The 27,425-nt window shown below is 38.8% G+C and overlaps 1 protein-coding gene across 1 annotated transcript in view; it reads left to right on the forward strand.

Annotated features, from left to right (window-relative positions):
• The window catches only part of LOC113991089 (phospholipid-transporting ATPase IB), a 178,825-nt gene that overhangs the window by 105,023 nt on the left and 46,377 nt on the right, over positions 1–27,425 (forward strand). The window contains exon 25 of the mRNA XM_027727165.2: positions 15,288–15,460. Coding sequence (XP_027582966.2) covers positions 15,288–15,460 — 173 coding nt within the window. The remainder of the gene's footprint in view (positions 1–15,287; positions 15,461–27,425) is intronic.

Below are 27,425 nucleotides of genomic sequence, written 5' to 3' on the forward strand. Positions count from 1 at the left end.
CTTAATCTCTGCACTGGGAATTAGTTACCTTGACTGTTTACTGACCTAACTGCCTTGCATTGCCTACTCACTGAACATAAAATCTTGGAGTGCCTCTATTTATCAGTCACAGATGCATCTTCCAAAAAAGTGCCTGATTCCTCACTTGGGTTTTGGCTGTTAATTTACATGCTGTTATTGTTGCTCTCATTGATATTCTAAGATAATTTTTTTAAAAATGGATAGAAGCTTGTTACATAGGTACTTAACAGAAGCCTGGTACTAATATGAACTATAGTAAACTGCATATTTTAAGGACTAAATAACATGGACTAAAATAGGAAATTTTTTTTTTTTAATGTTCTAGTAAGACATTGAACAAGACATAGAATACATTGTGCTGTGAAAATGGCCAGTGTGATTTTAAGACCGTGTCTGCTGCCTAATAAATGCAGTTTCAGTAATCTTGAGTTTGGGTTCTTGTGTACAGTTGGCTGGTTACAATTTTCTTTTCCATTAAGCATTTTTGGAACACATCATTATTTATGAGCAAAGGTTAACTAGGGCCTGAAGGAAGCTTGAAGCAGCAATGTACAGATGTATTTGTAACAAGACCACTGACCAAGCTCAGGATAATTACTGCTGCATGTTATTTAAAGGTAAACTCTTTGTTGTTCAACTCTGCTAGTGTCTTCCAAAAGATGGTGTTCTGCCTTAACTAATTTCAATGTCCAAATCGGTTGTGGCTAAATACCTAGTTCCCACATGGTATGATTGCAATTTACGTAGTCAGAAAGGCAGCCTGTGTGATGTCAGAATCAATATTTTGTTCTTAAAGTTGTGAATAGTTGCCTTAACTGTGTGTTTCTTTGCAATGGAATTAGAGCTCTGAAAATCATTATGGTGCTGTCTTTTGAAACAGTACATTAGTGTAGACTTTATTAGTGTGTGAACACGATCACCTTGTCAGCTAATGAAGTAAGCTTTAGGAGGAATGCAGTATTTGGAGACTTGAGAGGTTGGGATAAATGGGGGCTCAGCATCTGAGTTTCAGAGGTCTTGCATACGGTCTAAAAAACTGCTGGGATAAACATTATTTTTGTTATTTCTGATTCTTGTGAGAATCAATTGCTTCAGGTGAAGCATTTGGTGACTTGGAGAAGGCTTTTGTGGATTTTGTATTAGATCTAAAATACTAAATTGCTGAAACCAATTTTTACATGATATTAAGGTTATATAATATTAAGACTATTTCAGTGAGTAATTATTTGTTTGAGAGCTCTCCTGCAGATTCTTATCAATATCAGAACTTCAAGATTATTAAAGTAGTTGTATGAGGTTCCTTGAAAGCTAACCTTAGTCCAGCATCAGGACAGCTCTTACAAAATGGTCCTTGGATAAATAATTCAGTCACTGAAACAAGCAAATATATCTCATTTTCATTCCTCTCAAACATACTACCTGGGATTGTTGTCTCCTGTGTAGCTTTGAAAGTACGAAGACACTAAATTGTCAACTGAACACGTGTAGTCTTTCAAATGTGCCGTTTGTCTGGAATTTCAGTGCTGGCTGAACTACGGATGAACAAGAAACTGCCTTAAACATTAAAGGCTGTGATGGCAAGGGCAGATGGCGTTTTAGTGTAATTTTACGTAATATTAAATAGGACTTGTTTAGTGAAGGCCATTTTTCTATTCCTGTGCAACTTGGAGGTGCTCAGAATGCTGAAGACTTTACTATATTTTTTTCAAATAGTCTTAGTTAACAAAATTACTAGGACTGCTGCCTAGGGAACAGTTGAGTGGAGGCATTTCCTTCCTTTGATCTTCAAGGAGGCCAGTGGCAAAGTTGCCCTCATTCCTGCTTTTATCCTTTTCCACCGCTACATAAGGACGTGTCAGGGCCAGACCGTGACCATGCAGTGCCTCTCTGAAGCTGCAGTCAGGAGATGTGTGCTTCTTCATGCACATCACCCTTTCCTAAGGATATAGCCTATGCTGACAAGGTAATGCTATTTAAGAGAGTCAAGTAGCATAAAATAATCTCAGGCTACTGACTGATATTCAGAAAAATCTTGGTGCCCTGTACTGTCATTTCTTGTAAACCCTTAGCTTTTCATGTTTTATCATGTTTTCATGTTATGTTATATTCATGTTTTTAAAACCCTCTGTATAGGCTTCAGGGTCTTCAGAAGCCTCCAGCCATTCAGCTTTATCATTAAACCCACTCTCTTTTGAGCAGTTGAAGCTGTGGTATAGTAGGAGACCCTTTTTATAAAATAAATTAAATTAATTTGACTTGGAATTGAAGTAAAAATCAGTATGAAAAGTGACAATTGTATTGCAGCTTGTGGACTACCTGTGGTCAGCTGGTAGTCCACCATACACTCAGGTAGCCCTTCTGAGACTTCGGGAGGTGAGTGGAGGTTGTACCTTGCTGCTGGTTGTCATGTACCATATGGCAATGGATGGGCTGGAGGAGCTGCCTGCCTTGTGCCCTGTTGAAAGGGTGGAACTAAAGACAGGAGGGTGGGTTTGGATTTGTGCCACATCTAGTTTGCTCACACATGTGCTGCCAGTTGAAGTAATATGGCAGCAAAGCTTGCTTATATTTTCTTTTTCAGACCTCTTTATTTTTCGTAGAATTGTAGAATGGTCTGAGTTGGAAGCGACGTTAAAGATGATCTAGTTTCAACCCCTTCTGCAGTGGGCAGGGGTGCCATTCCCTACATCAGGTTGATCAGGGCCCCATCCAACCTGGCCTTGAATATGTCTGGGGATGCAGCTTCCACAACTTCTTTGGGCAGCAGTTTTCATCCTTTCATCACTCTAATCTGCTAAGCTTGGATTGCAAGACAGAAAACTTGCATTTCTTTTGGTGTTATGAAGGTAAACAACATCAAGCATTAATTGATCTTGGTAGAACTCTACTAGAAAATCTGTTTGTAGACCTTTTCTGACAAAGTTGTTAAAGCTGGACAATCTTATGGTATTTATCTGATGTTATTGTTGTGTAGTACTAATTTGGTAATCAAATTACAACGGAAGAGTTTGCATCCTGACTAATTTTATTTGAGCAAAACTAGTAAGTAGATTCAACAGGCTGGCTTGCATACAACTGTTTGGGTAATTCTGCCATGCTTTTCTCATTTCATGGTCTAATGCTTTGCAGATAGTTCTGTTATGGGTCTTGTATCAGCTGGACAAGTATATAACTATCTGGATTTCTGCAGTCTTGATATTATGACACTGACTTCTTTAGTTTTCTTAATTTATGTGCTGTGCCAGTGCTAGTGTTCTGGATAGCTCTCCTATCCCTTTCCTTCAATTACTGAATGAGAGTTATTTGATCTGTAGGTCTAGAACTGTTCGGATAGTAAAGATCTCTGCTGACCTAGCAGCAATGTTTCCTTGTATCTTGCTTGTGTTACTCAGTAGCATTTCTCTCCTTCCCTGTGTGTACCTGTACTTTCACGCTGTAATTTATGGATTTAAAAAACTGTAGTCCAAGGTAAACGTTTTTAGATCTGCTGCTGTCCTCTTGCTTGGATGAAAAGCTATAGAGCTCTCACTTTTAGTTTTGAGACATGAGGGAAAATTCAGTTTCCCTACATCTTTGCTGTTCCAGTGTTCCCGTCTCTACTTCTTCCTCTGACAGTCTGTGTTTCCCAGGTGTGGGAGTGTCCAGGCCCTTGTCCTTTAGGGCATGCTTGGTGTTTTCCTTGTTCAAGGTGTTCCACATCCTTTATCTGCCCTTGTGGGGCAATTTGGGTGCTGTTTTGTCTTAAACAGAAGCATGGTCAGGCTTAAGTGCCTTATTTGTAGTTGCTTACTGAAGGAACTGGCACAGGCAGGAGAAGGCTGCCTTGCTGTCTGCTTGCTGGGCTCTTGTTTTGTTAGAAGTCCTGAGAGGGCACAGATGGGACTGAGGCCAGGAGTGAAGTGTCTAAGATAGCCTGCCTACTCCTGAGCAGCTTGCCAAAGGGCAGGAAGCCTGACCTAATTCTTTAAGAAGTCAAAGTGATCCCAGTTGGATGGAATCAATGAGTGTGCATGTTCCCCATTTCTGGGAGGCTGTTGAGGAAGAGATAAGATCATGGGAGTACAGCTTATATCAGATCCTTCTGGCAACACCTTTGTGTGTTGCTTTATTTGCCTGGTGAACCATGGGTAAAAAGGAAAAATACATAGTCCAAGGAGCATGAGTAACTTCTGATGCTTGTCATGCTGTAAAGGTAGAAGTAAAATCTCAAAGGGTATTTCAAGAACTGTAAGTTCTCTCATATTTCTGTTCAATACCTGTATTGTGTCTAAATCAAAACCAGAGCTTTAAGCAAACAACTTGGGTTAAAAGCAATCTGCTTCTTAAAAGTCAGTTTTATTACAGAGCTTGCCTGTGCTAATCACTCACTCTGGAACTTGCTCTGCTTCGCCTGGAGAACCAGATTTGATAGTACACAAGCACTTGAAAGGAAGACTAACATGACAAGTTGGCTTGTTGCATGTCTGAGTCTGTCTTGAGTAGCTTAGAGTTTATAGTTTGCTGTTTGGCTTAATTCTCAAAGCAGTTTCCTTTTACTTAAGTGCGGGAATAACTTTGGCTATGAACTCTGACAGTGGTATGGCCTCTGTTACTTACACTAGCATGCAACTGAACTATTAACTGCACAGATGCTAATAGCGGTTGGGGTTTTTTCAAGGGGGATTTTGGAGAGGAAATTGAGAGTGGAAGACTGAAAATAATTGAAGCTATAGCTTTCCCTAGCCCTATTTAAATTTTATTAGTCTGTTGAGAGGAAAATTCTGTCCTTCCAACTTTATCGTGATGTCTTACAAATTGACATTACCTTAGGTGAAAAGGTAAAACCAAAACCTTTTCTTTTCCAGACTGCCTATGTAATATGACTTGAAAATATGAAATTTTTTTCTTAGTGCATTTCTGAAACGTGCTTATGTCTGTACCGACAAGGTAAGCACAACATTAGAAGAGCATGTTGTACAAATTATTGTACAAATCAGTCTACTCAATATTGTGTTTCCTGTGCATGATATAGTTTTGGAGAAAAGATGAGTTCTGTCATCTAGTCTCTATTTAATTTTGACTAGTGTTCAGTCTTTTATACGTTAATATCAACATGGATTCCTTAGTTGCTAACAATGATAAAACTCCTTTAGTGTAGCCTTGGCTGCATTGTTGGCTGTTATTTCTCTAAGGAAAGTTTGTTCTGATTTCATTGAATCGGGATAGCTATATTTTATATATATCAATCATAATATATGCATGCACTGCTTCATGTGTATAAAAACCCCATACACAGATAGGGATATAAACATATGAAAAAGCATCTGTAGCAGAGATCTAGTTCTTTAAAGCACCCTATCACTCTATTAGGGGTGACCTAATTGTGGCCTCCCTGAGGGGAGCCTACAAGCAAGATGGAGAGGGACCTCCTACAAGAGCATGCAGTGACTGGACAAGGGGGAATGGCTTCAAACTGAAAGAGTGGGTTTACATTAGATATTAAGAAAAAATTCTTTACTGTGAGGGTGGTGAGGCACTGCAACAGTTTGTCCAGAGAAGTTGTGGATGCTCCATCACTGGAAGTGTTCAAGGCCAGGCCGGATGGAGTTCTGAGCCACCTGGTCTATGGCAGGGGGTTGGAACTAGAGGGTCTTTAAAGTCTTTTCCAACCCAAACCATTCTATGATGCTATATAAGGAAAAATAACTCCCCTCCTGCTTTTTTTTTTTTTTTTTTACTTTGAGGGGAGTATATTACAGGCTGACTTGTATGTCCACAAAACAGAGTCATTTTCTTGGCTGAAAAGTCCTTAGCTGTTTGTGGGCATCTGAGTGTATTAACAAAACACAGAAGCATGTGGTTCAGACACTGTAACAGAGAATCCTACATCATCATGATCTAAAACAAAAGGTTGTACTGTTTTCTTGATCTGAAAGGTTGATTTTTATCTTTGAGAAATTACTTTGCAGAAATGTAACTTCCTTGGAGGTCTAAACAAAAGCTTGCTTCTGCTGTGGAAAAGGTTGACTGTTATATTTGAAAGAGGAAAAGTAATTGGGACTTCTTTGACAAAGTGGAAGGAAATAAAAAGCCTATTCTGTTGAATGAACTAATTTCATAAAGCTGAAATATCAAAATATAAAGACACTGAGTCATTCTAGCTTGTTAGCAAAACTTACAGACTGCTTCCTCTTTGCAGAGTGCAGTTACTTTTAGTAATCATGCAGGTGTGCAAGTGTCCAGAACAAGCTTTTTTTTTAAACTGTTCTGTAGTCAAACATCTAATATGTATTGAAAGCAATGCACAGATTGACCTACATAGAGCAGTTGTGGAGTAAATGAAAGTCATGTAATAAGCCTAATGCTGTTATTAGTGTGAAGAGAACAGGGTTTTGTCTATATTCTTTGAAATCCTTGGTTTTCCCAGGATACAGATGTTTCTTGGTAAAGTTAGAAATATTAAAAAATGCCACACTGAAAAAATGTGGTATTGTCTTTCATAGCATTTGAAGAACATTTGATGAATCGTCTCTTTGACTTCACTTGTTTCTACCATTGTTTCTTATGCTGCAAGCTTTACCCTCTGAGAACTCAAAGGATTGCAAAAGGCTCATGGCTTTTAAGATGGTGCCTTTGGCAACCATGTTGTACTGGATAACTACTTAGGATGTCAGTTCTTTGGTCTGAGAATGCTGAGAGTTTTGAAACTTTCCTTGATTTCTTTTTTTTTTTAAGAAATCAGTATTTTAGTGAACGCTTCAAGTCAAGATTCACATTTTTAAGATGCCACTGCTATAATCAGCATCTTTCTCTTTAATCTGAGGAAAAATTAATGCTGCAGGAAACTGCAGATTTTGTTTCAGAAGGTTAAAACACTAGTACCACCATTCCTGGCGGCACACACTGCCATGATATTTAATCTGCAAGATAAGAGATGACTAGTTAGTGTAATCTTGAACAAATCAGTTTTACTTCTTAATTTGGCGAAAACCTCTCTTTCCTCCTAATTCTTCTCTCCTTCTCCCCCTGAAGCCCCCAACTCTCCTTAATACAGGCACTGCTTCTCTTTACTGAGAGCTTCAGTTTAGCATGCAGCCATCTGATAACCAAGCTTTAAGTTTGTTTGAGCATTTAACCACATAGTCTTCAAATGGTCAGCTGTTTGATGCTCCTCCTTACCGTGATCTTGAAGTACCTGCAACACTTTATACAGGATATGTGTTTGAGATGGTATATCTGACTGAGACATTTGGAGATGATTTTTCTGTGATCAGACAAAGCTTGTAAAAAGGTCTGTTCCATTTTTCTTTTTAAACTATGTGGAACATGCTTGGAGATTGACGTACTGATGATAGGATAGATGTTCCTTCAGGGTATATTTTCTTCCCTATTTAACAAAGTTCCCTGACTCCTGCATAATCAATTTGTTACAGAATTGAAAACATCCTAGAGTAATCATCTACAGCATGTTTTATAGCTCTTGATGGTCGAATTCATCTGGACTTTCAGCTGCCCCTGGAGACAGAAATATTGATATGATCTGTTTATCTAATATCAAGGCAAGATTTGGTCTGAATATGTGATAACCTGAGACTTGCTATGCAGATTAAGAACTCTTGGTATATAGACGTTTTAAATTACTTGGCTAACTGTGAAGGAATTTCAGGTTGAAGTTAAATTCAAAGCTATGAAAATGATCTGAATGAGGCTATCTAATGTCTCTGGGTCCTCCATACAATGTTTTTCTTGGCATGGTAGGAGATACTATTTATCAAGCAGAATCATAGTGCTATTAAACAAGCAAGTTCTGCTGTGTAGAATCAGTGAGTCATTTGGTTGGCGTATTTTAGGAATGAGTTCTTGTCTTGCCTTATGTTTTTAATGATATTTACACTTTCTGTTTAACAATATTTGCTTAGTATTTTATATGTTGTGATTCTTTAAACACCACAGTGAGCTTAGTATCACAAATGGGTTTGGATGAACAGATGGCATATTGCTGGCGTTGTGTAACTGTGGTATCTGGGCTTATTAAATACTTCCATAAGAGAAATGCAGATGCTGCTTGATCAACTTCAGACTCTTGTGGGAAGGCCATAATAACATCTTTTGGAAGAATTACCCACTCATACTACTCAGAGTTCATTTGACTCTTCCAGGGGCTTTGTAATCTTGTTAGGAATGATTTAGAAATGGCAGGTTTTCTACATGGCACCTGCAGAAATGGTTTAGAATAGACTATTTTCCAACGATTGTACATACGTGGTCCTGTTCCCACCAGGCTTGGAGAATATTAAGCTATTTTGGCATTTCTGTCACTGGAATCTGAGATCAAACGTCTTATAATTAGTTCAGGCTGAAGTTCTGTCAAAAGCATGCTTGCTTTATATTAGAGAGGGAATAGGGGGCACTTGGTTATTCCTGTCAGTCTTTCTTTGGAGAATTACTTCAAAGTGATGAAGTCAAGTAATTGATTGGGACTTATAAAATCAAGTTAGTGCTGATTAGTGTGAAGTGTCATTGGAGCAGTCACACTGTGTGCTCTTCTGTATCTCTTGAAATCAGCATGTGACACAGGCTAAGCACTGCAGTAGTACTGAGCAACAGCTGTTGATGAGCTTGTTTGTTTTTTTTCTTAAATTTTTATCTTACTTAAAAGAGTAAATTGAAGGTATTCATCTGGGATCTGACCTTCCATGATCCATTTGCTGAATGGTTTTGTGTGTACAGGTTGAATTTGCAGTGCATCCTGTATTTTAAAAGCTTCCTAAACTGGGAGATGCTCATGCTATTTCTTTTAAAATGTGAAGTAGTGAACTATTGACATTCCATTACTGTTCATCTTTCAAAGATTCTCTTGACTCTCAACTCTAGAGAGTGTCTTTATAGTCTCCTCTTCCTATAAAACTAAGGAATGGATGTACTCTTAAAATTCAGTTTTAGAAATGTGTAATTTTCAGAGGCATCTCTCCATAGTGCTGTTTTCAGTGAGTTAGTAAAAAAACAACCTCCCTGCTAATATTTCTACTTCTGGCTTTACAGGAACCTTAGAGGTGATGGATTTTCATATGGCAGTGTATAGTTTTTCCTTGCATATTATTGAGGAATTTTGGTACATAACTTTCTTTTCCATGAGTCATCTTAGTGTATTTTCTCCTCTTGGGTTTTCTGCTGTAATCCCATAGCTCACAAGTCCCAGTATTACTGCTGCTCTTTCAGATAGGGTCATCTTATGAGACACTTCCAAGCTCCTCATGTCACTCAGTACTTGTATGAGCATGGGATGGCACATTCCTGCATTTCTAGTCCTTTATTCTGGTATCTTCTAAAAGAAGCTATAGAATAAAAGGAAATGTGCACGATCATGTTAATGCACAGTCACCCACACAAGATAGGGAGCAGAAAAGGAGTAGGTGGGTCATAAGCTGAATGTGAGTTAAGTGTTGTGCTGTAGTGAAAAAACCAGAAGGCAGGAAAGTATGGCACTGGAATATAACCTGCTCTGTTCAACATATATTGCCTCATTTGTCATGCTACGTAGCAAGAATAATGTCCATACTGCTGTCAAGTTTGATTTTGTTTTGTTTTTTGGTTTTGGTATTGTCTTATGGCTTTAAGGGTATATGAAAGCCAGAATAGATTTGTGGATGCTCTTGAGAATTGCCTTTGTTGAGAAAGTATGCAAATGCTTCTCTGCAAGTTTTTGTAAGTTGAATGTGGAGTTCCATGTCATTGTAAGGTTGATCGTATTAGGCCATGCATATCCTCGTATTAGTAACTTGATATTTCCAATTCTGCTGATATTTTTGATTTTCCATTTAGTTGGCCAAAAGCCATGGCTTTTTTATCAGTTCATGTAAACAGCTGACATAGTGCACCTAGCACAACTTTGTTTGGATTGGTATTTCCATCCACAGCCTAGTTCTGAAAGTACACAGAAACAGTTAAAAAACCAACTGCTTGAAGACTAATCAATTGTGGGAATCACAAAAAAGAGGGAGCAGAAGAAAATGAGAACAAGTCCTGCAGCTGAACTCTTGCTGTACACATGAGGTCATCTTCACTAGGCTTTGTGGCAATATGCTTTGCACTCTAGACTCAAACTAGGTCTTTGTAATTTGCCTATTTGCTTTTGGAAATTGAAGTAGTTTGCTGTCCTAGTCATGTTTGGTACCAGACTTGGAAGATGGGCAAAAGTGAAGATCAGTTCAAGAAGTGGTATTTCTTTCTTGATTTCAAGACAGGTTTCAAGGTTAGCTCTTGCAAATGTTCTGTTTATTGTAGAAAGCACTTCCAGTGACTCTTCTGCCCAACAGGTGTTACGCAGTGTTTTACCAACTTTGGTTTAAACATTAGGTTTTTTCTTGCCTTTATGTTGATTATTCCTATTCTCCTGTAAATTTGCTTCTGCCAGATGTCTTGACAGATCTCTCTAGCACAGTAACTAGGCAGATTGAAGTCAAAGCCTTCACCTAACATGTGGTGAAGCTTTTAGGTTGCAATTAATATGTAGTGGAAAATCTTCCATGAAGTAGGATTGGCTAGTGTTATCTTGAATGCGGTTATGCAGTGGAGTCCTTGCTTAATTCTTAAGCTATCCTTGGAAGATTTTCCATTTAATTTGATTTAACACTGGGGAGCAGGGGGCATGGCTGATATTTTGAGTTGAAACTACTTTTTTTAGCACGGAAAAAAAAAATGGTTACATGTTACTATTCAGATTATCAATGCATAGGAAGGAAAACAGAAGCCATAAAACGTAAATCCTTGGATTGTTAAAATAAGTTGAGCTGGCACTGCAGTGCACTTCAATGAGTGAGCAGATTGTGCAATTTAAATCTCGTATCAGACTTAGTGGTTTGGAAATTAATTATAGGATGATGGAAGAAGTTAACTTGGAAAATTCTTTAAACTGCTGTAGCTAGCAGTACTTTTTACATAAATATAGAAGCAAGTAGTGTATACAGTTGACTTAAACTTAGAAGTTAGTTTAACTATAAGCTAATATGTCTTACTGCAGGAGCTTGTTCTGTGAGAGTCATGTTAGGTCTTCTGAGATGGAGGAATGGCCACGCATGGAGGGTGCATGAAATGTAGATGCACAGGAAGGCCAGAATGAAAGGCTGATTTTGACCTTATGGGGATATGTCTATTAGAGGTCACAGATCCAGGGGTGAGTGGCTCTCTTCAGCTGAAGAGGCCTCCTTGCCTACGTGATGCTACTTGCCATGTTCTCTTCCCAAGATCTTTTGCCTTGTGGGCCGTGTATCACTGTATGCTTATGACGAAACCTGAGTGTAGTGGCTGCCCAGATTTCTGTTGTTTCTGTCTCTCACTGTCATCTCAGTGACTTTGTGAGCCTTCCTGGGGAAATGCAGGGGAGGAAGGAGAAGAGGTGGTTTGGAGCTGATCATCTTATAATAATTGTCCAGTTCTTCTCTGGGCATCAGCTTTTTTGTAAGGTAAGCTTAGGGAATGGCTGTTATCCTGCTGGAGTCTTTTGCACCCAGTTTTTGCAAGTCCTACTGACTTAGTTTTGTTTGATTTTTTTGGTCCTTTTTTTTTCCTGGCAACTGTCTGCTACTGGGTTCTGTGTTGGATATTGAATTGCCTCACACACTGACATTTCTTGCTGTAGTGTGCACACTTCGCAAGCTCTCGTGGGAGGGATTGGGCAGTCTCCACTAAACAAAAAACCCAGCAACTACAAAAAACCCACCCCAAGGCACACACAAAAAATCCCACTAAAGATTAAGTTATATAACCTATATAGTAATGTTCCTAATGTTTTTTATTACAGTATGAGGAGTTTGCTCTTGTTTTTAGTGAAGTCAGCAGAGCTCTGATTAAGTTCACTCTGATTGCATTGACTTTCCAATTGACTTTAAGCATCATGTGAAAAGTATTAGTGTTTGCTCTGTCAACCTACAAAATAATAACCTGGGAAATCCCAAACTTTGTTAGCCAGTTTCGTAATTCAGATACAGAGTTGGGCTCAGCAGGGTTTTTTCTGAGGTTTTAGAAAGTGAGATTATACAGGCATGCCATCAGAAGGTTTGTTAAAGACCCTGAGAGTGCAGTCCAGAGAAAAGACCCCACAAATTCTGCTTCAGGATGTTTTTGTTTTCTGCCTGTCAACAAATTATACTATGCTATGAAGATTTATAATAGGGTACTAATAATGTTACTTGGTGTTCTGGATGGAAACTATGCACACAGAGAACAATTAGATCTGAAAGTTTATTTTAAGGCGGTAATGCAAGTAAATGCTCTGTTCAAGGTTTGTATTTGTGGTTATGACTTGTTAAAATGGAAATGGAAAAACAAACAGGAAAAGCAGGTGAGATGAGTTGATTATGGAATATAGCACCATGTCTTGAATTTAAACCAAGCACAGAGACGATAATAATTTCCCGTAAATGCATTTGTCAGACTTGTTCATACTTTTAGAAACAAGGCCCCCAATCATGTCAAATGTGCAAAAGTAGAATAAAAATAAATTAAAACCTAATTTCCTTATCTTCTTCAGTTTGAGTTCTGTGATTGATTTTTTTTTTCATGTTTGTGCTCTGAAGCTCAGTGGTCTTATGAGTATTTAGGCCATAGTGAAGCTCTAAACTGATGGTGTTGCTCTGATTGAACAGACAGCTTAAGCAGGTGCACATGTCTTCTCCTGGCTAATGAAGTGTCCATGTTTATTGGAATAGCCCACTGAATCAGGGCTACAAAACCAATGGACTTTTCAGTTTTTGCGCCTTCTGACTTTTACTTAAAACTGTGTATTTTTAGTATTTGTTGGAAATTCACATGCCAGTACAATAAGGTCTGATTGACAGGGACCTTTCTAGGCTTCCCCAGAGCAACTGGATGCTCTGTATGTCTAAAGAAAATCTTGAGGGAAGGAAAACAAAGTTTATTATGGCTAAGTGAGATGCTTGTAATATTTGCTTCTAATACTCCGTTTTTGTCAAAACTCCTGACAGACTTTCCCTTTATACTTGATGGGTACTCAGTAAAAAGGCAGGGGTATTCCACAGGCCTGAGTTTATCCAGATACTTTCTTAAGATTACTGTGATTTCTACTCCACCATGCTTGTTTTAGTAAAGGATTTATTTAGTTTTGCTTGATGTGACTTGAAGAAACTTATCCCTTGATGTCAAACACAGAGTAAAAGCTAGGTATCAAAGCAGAGATTTCTACTCTAGTTTCCAGTAATGAGTTGCCCACAAAAGGATATAGTTGCCCGTGGTTTCTGAATGTTTGTTCCTCTGCTTACTTAGAAAGTCTTCATTATATGTATACCCAGGGAGTTTGAGGTCTAGTTTATTCTTCTTAATTGCAGTGGCCTACAGGAGCAGTAGTTTGTTTTTGTTTTTAAAACATAGCATTTGTAAGTAGTTGGAAGAAACAGAAATAATAATTCATGCTTTTTTACTGTATAAACTATTAGGTTGTAATTTAGCCCGGTGTATAGATGAGTATATTAAGAGTTTTACAAAATGCTGATTAGATTAAGTGCCCAATTTGTAATTCTTAATTTATAGCCTTTTGAGGTATTATTAACCTTGTTACTAATCATATATAAGATGAATAAGTTCCATGACTGGGGCATGAATTGGATGAGGCTTGTGCATAGCTATGATAATAAGCTGTGGACATAGTAGTAATCTCATCTGATGAGCAACGTTACCTTTTATTAGTCTTGCTGTTGCCATGTGACTTTTTCTTTTGAGCAACTGATGATGGATATTGAATAACCCTCCTAAACTTGCCCTCAGGGTTCTCCTCTGCTGCTGTGGGAGAGAGTGGTTAGGCTGTGGCCCTTCATACTTCTTTGGATCAGGTGAAAAATGAGGGTGTTTCCCTTGAAGTGCCCAAAGTGCTAGACAGGAAATAAGGGCAAGGACTGACTCCCTTGGTTTCAAATAGTCAGTGGAGCTTTTAATCCTGTGGGTGCCTTCAGGAAAAGGATGGGGGCTAATTCTGCATTTGAGAGCAAGAAAAATGTTTGAGCAACACTGAGAGGAAGCAGTAAAGACAAAGAAATGATACTCTAAGTTTCCAGGGGTGGGAGTTCTTGGAATAAAATTTTATTATTGATAACATTACCAAAACTGTATTCCTTATAGAATCATGACTGGGCTTTGCGAACGAAGATTTGGGAAGGGCTCTACCCACGTTTGTTACAAGTGCGCTGGTGGCTAAAAAGGCCAATACGAGACAGGCATGTCTGGTTGCAAAAGGCACAGCAGAAAGACTCCTTAGGTGGTAAATTCTGCAAGGCACAATTCTTTCTGCATTGTCTTTTCTCCTCGAGAGTGATCCTGCCTGCGTTCTCAAAAGAAGCAGCAGTGTTATAGATGGTGTGTCTCCAGGCCTCCTTTCTGGAGGCCAGAGTAGACCAGTTATGTTGATCAATATGGCCAAGGCTGAGATGATGTTTCAGGGAGTCCTTGTATCTTCTCTTTGGGGCTCCTCTCATGCAGCAGCCGGTGGCAAGTTCACCATAGTACTGTTGAACTAGATAAAACAGCTTTTTTCCCTGAAGACATACTCTTGTTTTCCCAGCATTGGTCTCTAATGGTTTAAGCACAGTCATCTACTTTGTGTTAAATTTTCAGGTACAGTCATGAAATCATAAATCTAATCCCTCACATTTTAATGGGGAAACAGGGAATAATGTGGTCATTCTTGTAATGAAGAAGGTGCAAAAGGTAGTCTGAGTCTGAAAGGGCTGAATTGGGCAGTCTGTCATACTCATTAACTTAATCTGTAAATTTTTCTCCAGTTTGGGGCTAGTTTTCTTGTGAATCAGAGTGAGTTTGTTTTGACTACTGTATCAGTGAGTGGGGTGAGAGAAAATGAATTGCAAAGCAACTTTCCCTCTTTCCCTCCCCCCCCCCTTTTCTCTCCACTTTGTGTGAAAGTGGCCTGATCCTCCTCCCACCTGTTTGGCCCAGAAAAGTTAATTCATTTGTGCTACAGTTGAAAAGGATGTATGCCAAGTACTGTGGGCACATGCATCATACAGGACTGTGTAGTGGAGATGCTGGAGTCTGCACTGAAACAAGACATGGTTTCCTAAGCAAGTGGAGGCAACTTTTGCTGATTTGTGACAAATCAATATTTATGCACGAGGTCCTGTAAAAACACAAATTTATGTCTCTGCTGATTTGCGTGCACGTATACTGAGCTCTTTTGCATAGTCTGGAGATGCCTTGCTGTAGTTTGGATGCACTATTCTTATATTATGAAGAAACATGATTTCTTTCTGTTTATTCTTCAGGCAACAAGAGCCTCTCTGACTCAACATTGTACCAGTCTGGGGGAGTCACTGGGCAAGGAAAATGATATTGCCCTGATTATTGATGGCCACACACTGAAGTATGCCCTTTCATTTGAAGTCAGGCAGAGCTTTCTGGACTTGGCACTCTCCTGTAAAGCAGTCATTTGTTGCAGGTAAGAAATTTCTGTGACTTTTTCAAGTAACAAAATGGGTGTGAAGCCTGTGAAGTTCAACCTATTACTATGCACCCTGCTATGAAGCAGGTTGCTTATTAGTGTCTTCCTTGCTCCTATGGAGGAGGAAGCAAGTCCTCCACTAAAATTGTTATCGAATAATGCAGTTCCTCCTGCCACATTCAGTCCCAATTGAGTTCGATCTCTTTTATGAACTGATGAAAGATCATGAGAAAACATTGTGCCTGATTGCCTGATTATAGTAGACACTGATGAGGAGGAATAGTATGGATGTAGTCATTTGTAAGCAAAAAGTTTGTGTTACTGTTCAGTTCAGCTCTAGAGAAGGTCTCTGGATGAATTTGTCTTGACTTAAAATTTTATGTTATGTGAGCATGTGGGTAACAGTGCAATTTGCCCTATTTAAATGTTAGACTTATGCTTGCTTTACGATGTCACAACAGAATTTATTGCCTTTTGTGGATTTAGCTGTACACAGATGTGATCCTATGTCATGACTACTTCAGAAGAAGGAAATTAGAGCCTTCCTAGAAATACAAAAATGAAAACCAAAAGTTGACCTGTTTTATTTTATGGCAGGAGGGCTGCATAATTTTTAACTTGGAAAGATCGTGCAGCTTTGAAGACTGTATATGTATTTGTGCTCGTTCCTGGTATCTCGGGAAAACTGTGACCTAGAAGGAACTGTTGATTTAGGCAGACAGGAAGTTTTATCTGCATCCAGAAGCAAGACCTGCTCTGTGGGGAATGACTGTATGGAGACCTTGCACTACTGTTTTGCAGCCTTACTTATCTTTATGTGTATACTATCATACAAGTATGACATGGCAAAAGCAATTGCTGTCCATGCACCTAAAGTAGGTAAACCCATGGGCTTCTGTCTGACTAGCTTCTTTCCAGATGTCTCCTGGACTACTGTACTGCAGGGCACAGTACTGGGGCTAGTGCTGTTCAGCATCTTCATTAATGACCCGATGATGAGATGGAGGATGCCCTCAGCAAGTTTATAGATGATACAAAGCTGTGAGGAGTGGCTAATAAACCGGTGGCTGTGCTGCCATGCTGAGGGACCTTGACAGGCTGAAGAATTGAGCAGAGAAATCTTATGAAGCTCAAGAAGTGGAGATGCAAAGTCTTGTGCCTTGGGAGTTACAGCGCCTTGCACCAGCAAACTGTGGGTGTTGCTAAGCTAGAAAGCACCTTTGTCCAGAAGGATCTTCGGGTCTGGGTGGACAAGCTGACCATGAGCCAGCATGAATCCTGGTGGCAAAAAAAGGTCAGCAGTACCCTGGGCTGCAGGGTAAAGAGCATTTCCAAAAACTGAGGGAGGTGATCCTCCTTCTCCACTTGGCATTGGTGAGGTCACATCTGGAATGCTGTGTCCTGTTCTGGGATCCTTAATAGAAGATGCAAACAGGTTTAATGGTGTCCATTTAAATGGAGTCCAGTGCAGGAACCACAAAAATGATACAGGGGCTAGAGCATCAGCATCTCCTCATAGAGCATATGAGGAGAGGCTGAGAGAATTGGAAGTGTTCAACCTAGAGAAGGCTCAGAGGGTATCAGTTTGTACTCTCTGATACTCAGTGTATCAATTTGTATGAATATATAATAACAGTGAATGAAGATGCAGGAGACAGGCTCATCTCTGTAGCACTCAGTGACAGGACAAAATGCAGCAGACAAATTAAACCACATCGATGTCTGTCTCAACACAAGCAAAACCCTACTGTTTTACTGGGAGTGTGGTCCAGCACTGGAATGGGTTTCCCAGAGGGGTTGTGGAGTCTCTGTTCTTTGAGACATGGAAAATTCGACTGGATGATGTGGTGCTGGACAACCTGCTCTAGCTGATCCTGCTTTAGCCAGGGGCATTTCCAGCAGTCTCTTCTATATGTGGGTAATTCTAGGCTTCTGCAACTGGGGACAGGTGTCTCATTTTTTCCAGGCAATGCTTTTTGTCCTCCTAGTCCTGTTCTGAATGGTTGTCAACTTCAATGACTTTGTTAAACCGGGTTTTTAATACCAATTCTTTTGCTACTACTGATTGATAATTTCTTTTAAATTTGGGGAGGGTCCTAAAGGGAGAGGGCTTTAAGTGTTAGAACAGAGGGTCTTACTTTTGCAGCTGTTTCATGGGAGTGAACAATAGTGTTTTACAAGAGGGAAGTAACATAATTGCAGCAATCTTTTGAATGCAACAGGCCCAGATGTAGGTTCAGTAAGAGGGTTGGTGTAAAGTTACCTTGGGTTTAGAGAGCACCACGTGCCCAGGAAGGGAATTGACCCTGAGTGTAGACTTATGCTCTATTTGTGGGGAAGTTAATAAACCATGAGCAAATAGAAAACTCTTACTTTTGTACTCTATCACAGTGCTTTGGTAGAGATCCTTCCAAGGCAGTTTGTTAGTTTATTTTTCAAAGATTTGACAAGTTAAGTCAAAGACCTATGTAGCTGAAACAAATAATAAATTGCAAATTATTAAAATTATGCACAGAATATATGTAATTAAGATAATGAATGATCCTGTTTTGTAAAGAAACATGCAATACTGGGCATTTCCTCTCTTATTATTTCATTATGGGAAACAACAGGAGTTTTATTTATTACTGAATTAGCAAATTGAGGAACAATGCGGAAAAAATACTATAAAGTATAAATCAAAGGGGAAAAGATGATGTCATTTCATAGGCTTAAAAGGAGGAATGAAAATAACTGAGTTTTAAGTCCCCAGGGAAAAGGAGGAATGCTTTTAATAACCTTTAAGGCTTTGCAGGAACCTTCCATTTACTTGCCAGGTGCTTGGTACTGAGGCAAGAAAAACATTTATTTTTTTTTCTACTCTGGGTTGTTTGTGCGTAAAATAAGATAGTGCACTTAAATTTCACAGGAAAAAGTTTTAAAATGTAATTGGCATAGCAAGAGGAAATTTCAAATTAAATAGTTAGTCTTCAAACAAAAATGTTAATTGGGAGGGGGATCTGGGTGTTTAACTTAGTGGTATGATGTTTAACCACTCTAGGAGGAGTTGTTTTGCTATTCTTAACATTGCATAAATTTGTGACACTTAATATTTCATAAATTTACTAAAACATTTTCATCTCCTCTGGGGAGTTTCAGCTGCATTTTGCCATTCAATTTTTTTTTTTTAAATATACTTAAGATACACTGTATATTCATTTACTGGACTTTAGGCATAAACTGTAGCTGAACTTGATTCTCAGGGGTAATCTCTTAAAATGAAACTGTAGTAAACCTGGCTCCATTTTGCATTAAGAGGGAGAGATGGTATCTTGTGATAGGGTTAAGTCTTCCACTGTTATAGGATTTCTATCAGGCCACTGACACAGTGGAGAAAAATATACCCCTTGGGAGACTTGGTAAAGCAGGCAAAATCAAATCAAACAACTCTTTAAGAAAAAGCCTTGTTTGTTAAAAGTTTTTCCAGAAACTGACAGATCTTATTATCTTCCTTCATACTGACTGGGATGTTAGTATGTCAAGGGCAAGCAGAACTTACTTTTCAGTGGAAGTAAATGTTGTTTTGAGGGCACTTGAACTCCTGACTTCATTTATGAGATCTGAACTGTTGATTGCCTATCTCAGGTTTTCAAATGTTCCTTAAAGGACCTGTTTATATTGATGTTTTGTGAGAGAACTAAATGTTAAGGCTTACATAGAAGTGACATTATTTTTTTAATAACAAAATGTAGTGTTATCATTCTTCTAGTGTTTTTACACTAGCTAGTTTGTACAGCAGATTGCTGTTTTTGGCTTTGAATATAAAAGTAGCAGCAAAGTCTATAACTTGCGTGCTATGGCAGCATATTTAATTCTCTACTGAGGGGCCTGCCTTGAAATATTTGTAATTGAAATGTGTGGTGTTTCAGAAATACTTTTTTATGACTATGCTTTGGGAACTTTTTTTGTTGTTTAATAGAACTTTTCTACAGGTGACAGTGAGTCTGCCTTTGTATGGGTTTAATGCCATATTAACAAGACTTGCATCAGGAAGAAGCAATTAACCAGCATTTTAGATGTTAAATAATTCCAAGCAGTTTGTAAGTACTTCTGTACTTAAATATAATGGTTGGACAGTAGAGGTGGTCATTTAATTTCTCTTACAGATGTAAGCAGAACAAACCAAGCATCTCCAGAGTGGTGTGTAGCATAAGGCTGGGACCACATCTGTCATTGGGCTGCCTTAACATTGTTTCTTTTTTCTCTTGTATTACTGACCATTTCTGCAATACTGCTTGAGGTGATGGTGCTAGAATGTTGTTTCAGTGGAGTAATACTCTTCCAAACATAGACTTAGATCCTGCAGCTTTTCATCTGAGTGAATGAGTTGATGCCCTTGTACGTGGCATTTCAGGCAATAGGAAAACCAAGAAAAATGTCTCAATTGCTGTAAAATCTGTCAACTTTAACTTTCCTACTATACTTTCATCAGATGTCCTGTTCTGCGGAGATATCTATAAAGTGGTGTAGCATGAGCAGAAACTTAGGAAATCTAGCAACACCAATGTCTGTGGCTCTCTGCTATTTCCACAGGGGCTCTTGCCATCTCATAGCTACTACATCATCATGATTTTGCTTGCTTTTAGGTGTGAAAGGTGTGTGCAGTTGTTGCCCAGTATCTGAATACTGACTGGAGGGCTTCTGCCCAACCTCACCAACTTTGTTAGGTGATAGTGGCACAAACTGTTGCTTTCAGTACCTTGAGCTGTAGCAATAATGGTTGGGAACTGAGTAAAGAAGTAAACAAGATGAGAAAATGGTTGTTCTTTAAACAACCCACCAGCAACAACAAACTCCCCTGTTTTTCCATCTGCATTGCTAGTGTATGTAGTATGCAAGGGTAAGGACATGAGCCCACAAGCATCGCTTTGAGAACAGACACTACATATTCTGGAATGAACATACCCTTTGACTAGAGTGTGCCTGCTTGGGTGTTGGAAGGGCTTTAATGAACTGCAAACAGGAGGCTGGATAAGGGAAGGAAAGAAGTGACTTGTGAAGAGTACCTGTTGCTAATTGCTAGTGTCACTTCATCAGGTAAGTACTGAGAAGAGATGGGTGAAGTTGTCTTAGCAGTCTGAGTTGTAAGGCCATAGCTTAGGTGCTTCTGGTCTTCCGTCATCATTTGGAGGAGACATTAATAATACAGCTCACAAAATGAACATCTGGAATACTCAAATATTTATGCCCCTAAGTCTCATATTGTTGCTGGTGTTAGTATTTGACAAAATGATTGTTCTGTGCTGTAGTTCAGAATGTACTTATTTATTAAATCAAAAAAGTGTCTTGTTGGCTTTCATTAGATAAGATCCCCATTTTCATGAGCAGTGGAATTATGATTGAGTATGCAAGCCAATTCTAATATTAATTGGTCCCAAAGAAAATCATGGATGTGTTACACTTTGCTGTATGTACATTTGTTTCCTCTCATCTGTCACCTACTAAATTATCAATGCTAATTCTCTTGTTCTATTTTTGACTACTCATGACAGCAATATTCATCTCATGACTTTGAAAACCAGGAGGGAAGAACCATTCTGACAGCTTTAAAATTTGTAGATAATTGAAGTGGGAGGAAGGTTTGGGGTTGCAGGATTGTGGTACTCTTTGCACTCCTGAATAAAGAATACACAGATGATTAGAAATGATTGCCTAAACTGTCCAGTGTGTATGTAGGGATGTGTAAAGTGATCTCGGGATTTTATGGTTACTTTTCTTAAAAACCTGTTGGCTACTTTGCAAGAGCTAAGTAAACTTGCAAAACACCACCAATTCTGTGTTGGAAAGCTAATGTGGGCCAACTTCAGGAGAGGTTGATCTTAGAAATTTTAGTAATTGTTTTGCCTTTTGAGTGACAGAGTGAGTTTCTGCTGAATGTTCTGGCTTCTGTTTGTTCTTGTTAATCAGTGTCCTGAGCTTTGACAGCTCCTGAACGTCACTCTCATAGTTTAAATAATTCAAATACATAGCTAGTGTTTAAAGGGTAAAAAAATTACTATTGTTTTAAGTCATTTGTCTGGTCAACTGACAAGTCAAAAAGCCAAGACTTGACTCTAATCTTGAGCGCATTAGTGTTTCTCCAAAATATGACTTGATTAGATGCATTGGTAAACATCCCAGACTCAGGGTAGTATTTCGTAAGGCAGTACATGCTTATTAAGTCAAACATCCACGAATCACTTGTTCACTTCCCTAGGATTATCTTTATTTACATTAAATATATAAACAATGAACAACAATTAATACTGTTTTGACTGTTTCTTTTTAAAAGACACAGGTGAAGCACGTTTCATTCTTTCCCTTGGGTAACTATTCAGTTGTCTGACAGCCTGAACTTAAATGATTCCTGCTATATGGCCAAGCATTTCTTATCGCTTAACTGTCTCCCATTAATGTGATTGTGACTATACTTAGAATTATTTTGTGTTTCTTGCCATGTACTTTAGATGAGGAAATAATTCAGAGAAAGTGATCTCTAAGTTGAACCAGTGTTCCAGTTTCCACTGCCATTCACAATTTGGTAAAATATTTGCTTTTTTGAATTTAATTAAGAAAAATAGTTAATTGACTAAATTTGTGCTTTTGACACTTGTGTACTTCAGTTCGTATTGGGTATCTGTTCTAGTGTTGAGATTGTTTATACGGGATGACCAGCTGAGTGAATTCTCATGCTCATAAGTGTGAGTACGAATGAAAAATCTGTTCGTGAAATATTCTACTTCACCTGAACTTCCTCTTTCTGTTACTGTTTTTACTGGCAAATTCAGTTATCAGCACGTATTTGGAAAAAGTTCGAGGAAAGGCACATTTTCTATATTTCATGTCCTGATAAAAACTTAGCAAGTTTCTCCTCCAAGTGCTGTTTACCTTAGTTGTTATTTTTTAAGTTCATTTGTTGCCTTTTTGTGTTGTAAGCCTAGTATTTAGGTGACCAAAATCTTAGCATTTCACTTGATGTATTTCATAAAAAGCAAGAGAAATTTCTGTCTTGAGCAATGGGGTGGTAATACTCGCAAACAGTTCCAAATGGTATCGGTATCATTTTTTTCACCACACTGCAGCACCTTGTCCAAATTGCTACTAGTCTCTTCAGTTTCTGAGCAGGAGCATCCAGCAGTGCTATGTTTAGCCCTACACTTCCCAAATTGGAAAATAAACATTCCATAGATACTGCACATGAGAAAACACTGTGCTGCTGGAATGTATGCTGTTTTAGAAGAAAGATAAAACTGTGGTTTGGAATACCTTCTGTTCCATGAGAAATTCATAGTACTGGTATATTTTTCTTTCCACAAGTGTTAGTGTGTTAACCCCTGTGTTTTGGTACAGTTCCAACTTGAACAATTACTTCCTTCTCACTGAAATTCCTTCTGCCTTCTTTACTGAATATAATATTCTTCACTTCCTATGCAAAGCTGTTGAGGGTGACAGTATGAATACCAAAGGTCTCCACATTTTAATCCAGAGGTAGTACACCAAGGTCGTACTTGTGAAACCCACCTTGAACTATTTGCATCACTTCATTTTAGGCTTCTGTTTTGTAAAAATAATTTTGGAAGTATGTGTTATCACCACTCTCTTTAATGAAAATGTGTAGGGGTTTGTGTTTTGGACTTTTTTTTTTTTTGGAGGAGGGGTTGTTTGTTTTGTATGCGTTTGTCTTTTGGGTTTTTTACAGTTAGGGGGTGGTGCATATCGACTCTGGGCATATATAATATATGGCCTCTAACAGAACGTACAAAAACATTCGTTGGTGTATACACTTTTTATATTTCATAAGAACAGTTTCTAATTAGGATGTTGTGTAGGCTTAACTGCAACTCACTGACCTGTCTCAGCTAGAAGCTTCTTCACAAATCCAAGTTGTGTCAGATATTCCAATTCTCCATTAGACCTCAGTTATGCAATTTTTTTCCTGTTTGGGCGTTCTGGCACAATTAGACTCTTGACACAGTCATCCCTTTCTCTAACTGCTTCTTGTTTGCTGCACCAAATACCCTTTTCCTGAGTTCCTGGAACAGTATGTTATCTGCCAGGGAGTGACTGAATGTTTCCTCTTAAGGAATTCCCTGCTGGTCCATGAGGCTGGATGGAGGCCAAGGGTCTGGTACCTTTCTGCAGTCTTGCAGCTGGTTTGTAAAGGCTTCTGACTGTGTAGAAAAGTTCCTTAATTCCTTGCTTACCAGGTTACAGTGGCAAAGAAATATTTCACCTTTTCTGTTTTCTTGTAATGGCTTGTAGAATGTTACGAGGGAATAGGTAACCTCATCTTGTTCAGTGCTTACTAGTCTGAATTTCCTTCTCTGAATATTGGGTAGTTATAAAAGATCTCAAAACTTCTCCTAGGAGAGGATTTGAGAATACGCCTTGCTTTTATGGAAATCCTTATTTTTGTCTTCGAAATATTTGAATTTCACTAATACCCTGATGCTTGAATTTACAGAGGACAGAGGCTTCTAAAGAATACATGGTGCTGCACTGCATTCAGAAACAAGACTCAAAACAACTATGATATTACTCCTTTCATAAGATTCAGCGGAGTCTTGTGCTCTGTCCCACAGGTCCACCTAAATATTGTGTTTTCCATTGTTAAAAGTACAAGCTATAAAATTACAGAGGCAGGAACAGTCTGTTCTGTAAGCTTCTTAGTACTGCTGGGAATTGCCTTGATGAGAACTCTGGGCTTTAGTGCACTGTAGTAATATGCAGGACACTGAACTGGTGAAATAGGTCTGGTCAGGCTTTCCAAAAGTGCTTAGTGTTGGTAGAAGCTGTCTCTAGAGTATGTCTGAGTTCAGTAGGAGCACGGCTGAATCAGTACTAGATATTTGGAAAAATCTGACCTTCCACTGAAGAGAATGGCTAGACTTAGACATATTTCTCTGCTGTTCATATCTCTGAAGTTGTGACAATAAAAACAAAACTGTGCTTGAGGAAAATAGAGTTAACCTGATTTGATTCAACAGGCTAGAATAGGAAGCAAACTATTTGAGTTTGTTCATGAGTAGAAGAGTGAAGAGGCACTGGTTCCAGTGGGTTATGCAGTTTTTGGCCTGCTTATGTGCTTGAAATATGTAGATCTATAGACTTGACTTTTCTTTAACTATATGAGTAAATCCCACCATATTCTGCAGGGCAATCAAGGCTGCCTCATTGGAAGCCATTTAGCAAAATACCTGTGTTTGTGGTGTGATAGCTTTTGGGAGGGGTTAGACTTTCCTTTGTACAGTTGCCCACAGAGAGCAGAAATCATTCTTTGCGGAATCTTCTGTAAGGTATGTTCACCTGCTTATGCAGAGCAATACTAAACTCATCCTTTTAAAAAAGAAAAATCTTTCTCCCTGTGCTAGTCATTCTCCTTAGTACTTCTAAGAAAAGGTAATCTAGCAAATGTGCGAGGACTTGCAAAAATATACTCCAAAACTTGGCGAAAAACTCATTTTCTGCTGTAGCAGAACTACCATTAAGCTTGAGAATGTGTTCTGAACACAACTGGCAAGATTAAAATGATAGAGATTTATTTTCTGCATTTACCAGTAGGCTCTTCTTGTGTTTTCTCTGAGAAAAGAGGTTTAAATAACTCCAGCCTATTTTGGGAAGGCTGCTTTGATATCTCCTTTTGGCATGTGTGTTGCATGAAGTTTTCTTCTCTTTTAAACTTGCTTCTCCCATAGTGTCTAGAACAGATGATACAGTGATAGGCATTGAAAATTATAATGTTTTTAATATCTTGCTCCTTCATAACCCCCTTATCTTACTGTTTTCCATGTCACTTATTTTAAATTGCTCCATATCACACTTTGATCAGAATGTCTGAACCTGTGTTGGATGTTACCTGTGGTTATCTACCTACATGTAATCTTGAAAGAGCTATTACTTGTGGGCCCTAATAAGGGAGAACCAAGAAGTCTTAAAAATTAACAAAAAAAACTTGTGACATCATGTGTTAGTGTCTCAAAATGAAGACAAGCTACTAACTGCATATAGCTGGGCTGAAGACATCTGTTTGGGAACTCAAATGCATCTTTCTGCAAAATAGCTTCTTATTCTTGAGAAGGATGTGCTGAACATTCAGAGGTTGCTGGCTGAACTGATCCTCCTGAGTGGAGAAGCAGGATTTGACAGTCTCTGTGGAGGCTGGAAGGTCTTAAGAATGTTTCTGCAGTTCAAGGAAGGTGGCTCTGTTATGTATGTAGAACCATTTGCCCTGGTTCAGTACTCTCTGTACTCTCTCTTGGTTTTAGTCTTTCATTTGGTGAAACGTTAAGCTCAGAAGTGTCTGTACTCAGAAGGTGGAAGGTCATTTTTGCATATGATATATTTGGTGTCCAATATATCCAAAAGGGCTCCGAAAGGGCCCCAAAAGGGCCAAGGTTCTCTAAAACTTTCTACCTTACATTCCTCATCCTCCAGGTGAGGTACTGGGTTGTACAGACAGATCGTCCAAATCCATGCATTGTGTGATGGGTCTCTTGGAATGATGGGTCAGTGATTTCGTTCAGGAGATGCAGTGGCTCTATACAGTGCCATAGTGATATGAGTGTGTCCAAGACTAAACTAATGATGTTGAGATCATTGCCTGCAGATCAGATGTGTGTGCATGTCTTGGCTCTTTTGAGGGCTATTTGTGGGACTTTTGTGTGTGTTGTTCTCCCATCCCCCAATGAGCATCCTTAAAAATGACAAGAGTAGCTGACAAAAACTGGCAAAAATCATAAAGTTGTCACACTTGATATAGACATATTTTGAGACCTAACTTGGCTGTGATTTTTATAAATGGAAAGTAGCTGTACTACAGGGTTTTCTGCTGCTCAGATCAGGTCTTTGTAGACTTTTGAATGTTGATTAAGAATGTGACTGAGTTAAACTTAGAATTAAGGACAACCTCCAGGGCATCAAGCAGTTGCTGGATTTTTTTGTTACTGTGCAAGATGTAGCTGCATTACTGTTCGTTAAGAAGTTCTGATTGCATCTTGGAAGGAAAAAAATCAAGCAACACTTGTAAGCAGTTCCCTTCAAGGGAACGTGATTGCTTTTAACCCGTGGTGCTTGTGACTGTCCTTCCACTGGTTCTGAGTGGCTAACTTAGCTTCGTTTTTCCAGTACAGCTGGTTTTAGGAGTCTAAGGAAGAAATATGTGCAAGCTTTCTCCTTCATTGTTTCTCATGTCTGTTTCTTTTGATAACCAACATGTGTGGGCTGGAAATCTAAGCTGTTCAGGGATGTTTTGTTAGGGTAGGCTTTTAAAGGCAACATAGAACTAGGTTTTATTCTGCCCAAGTGTAAGAATCTAATGAATGTTTTTACTTTAATTGCTGAGCTCAGGAGTTCTTAGCACATTCATGGGATTTGCTGTTTTTGTCTGGCTGGTTGAATGGGTGAAGTAAACAGTGGTGATTTAAGAAAAAAAGGTCTAAGAAGCCCACTTTCATGCTTGTTGACAACAACAGAGTTGTTCTGGGAGACTGTCCTGCTGTACCTGGTCAGCTAAAACCCTGTTCAACTGTTTTGGCTGTGTCTGCTTCTAACAATGGACTTGAGGTGATACAGAATTGTAGAATCACCACATAGGTCAGGCTGAAAGGGAACATAATGAGTTATTTGGTCTAATCTCCCTGCTCAAGCAGGGTTATCCTAGAGCACGTGGCACAGGATTGCATCCAAATGGATCTTGATATCTCTGAGGGAGAATGCACAACCTCCCTGGACAGTCTCTTCCAGTGTGTGGTCACTGTGTGTACCTGTGATACACTGCAGATAACAAAATGAAAAAAAAATATTAGTGGCAGTAGCATACAGTTAAAGGACAGTAAGTCAAAGATGTGGTGAAGTAATTTCAAAACTACTGAATACTGTTCTTAAAACTGTCTGTGAAAGGTTCAGTACCTTGTTGTCTGGCATTGCTTTAGGGACTTTGAGAAAT

Source organism: Pipra filicauda, unplaced genomic scaffold (genome assembly GCF_003945595.2).
Source record: "Pipra filicauda isolate LSUMZ 115617 unplaced genomic scaffold, ASM394559v2 scaffold50_size3627746_pilon, whole genome shotgun sequence".
In the NCBI taxonomy this organism is placed as follows: domain Eukaryota; kingdom Metazoa; phylum Chordata; class Aves; order Passeriformes; family Pipridae; genus Pipra; species Pipra filicauda.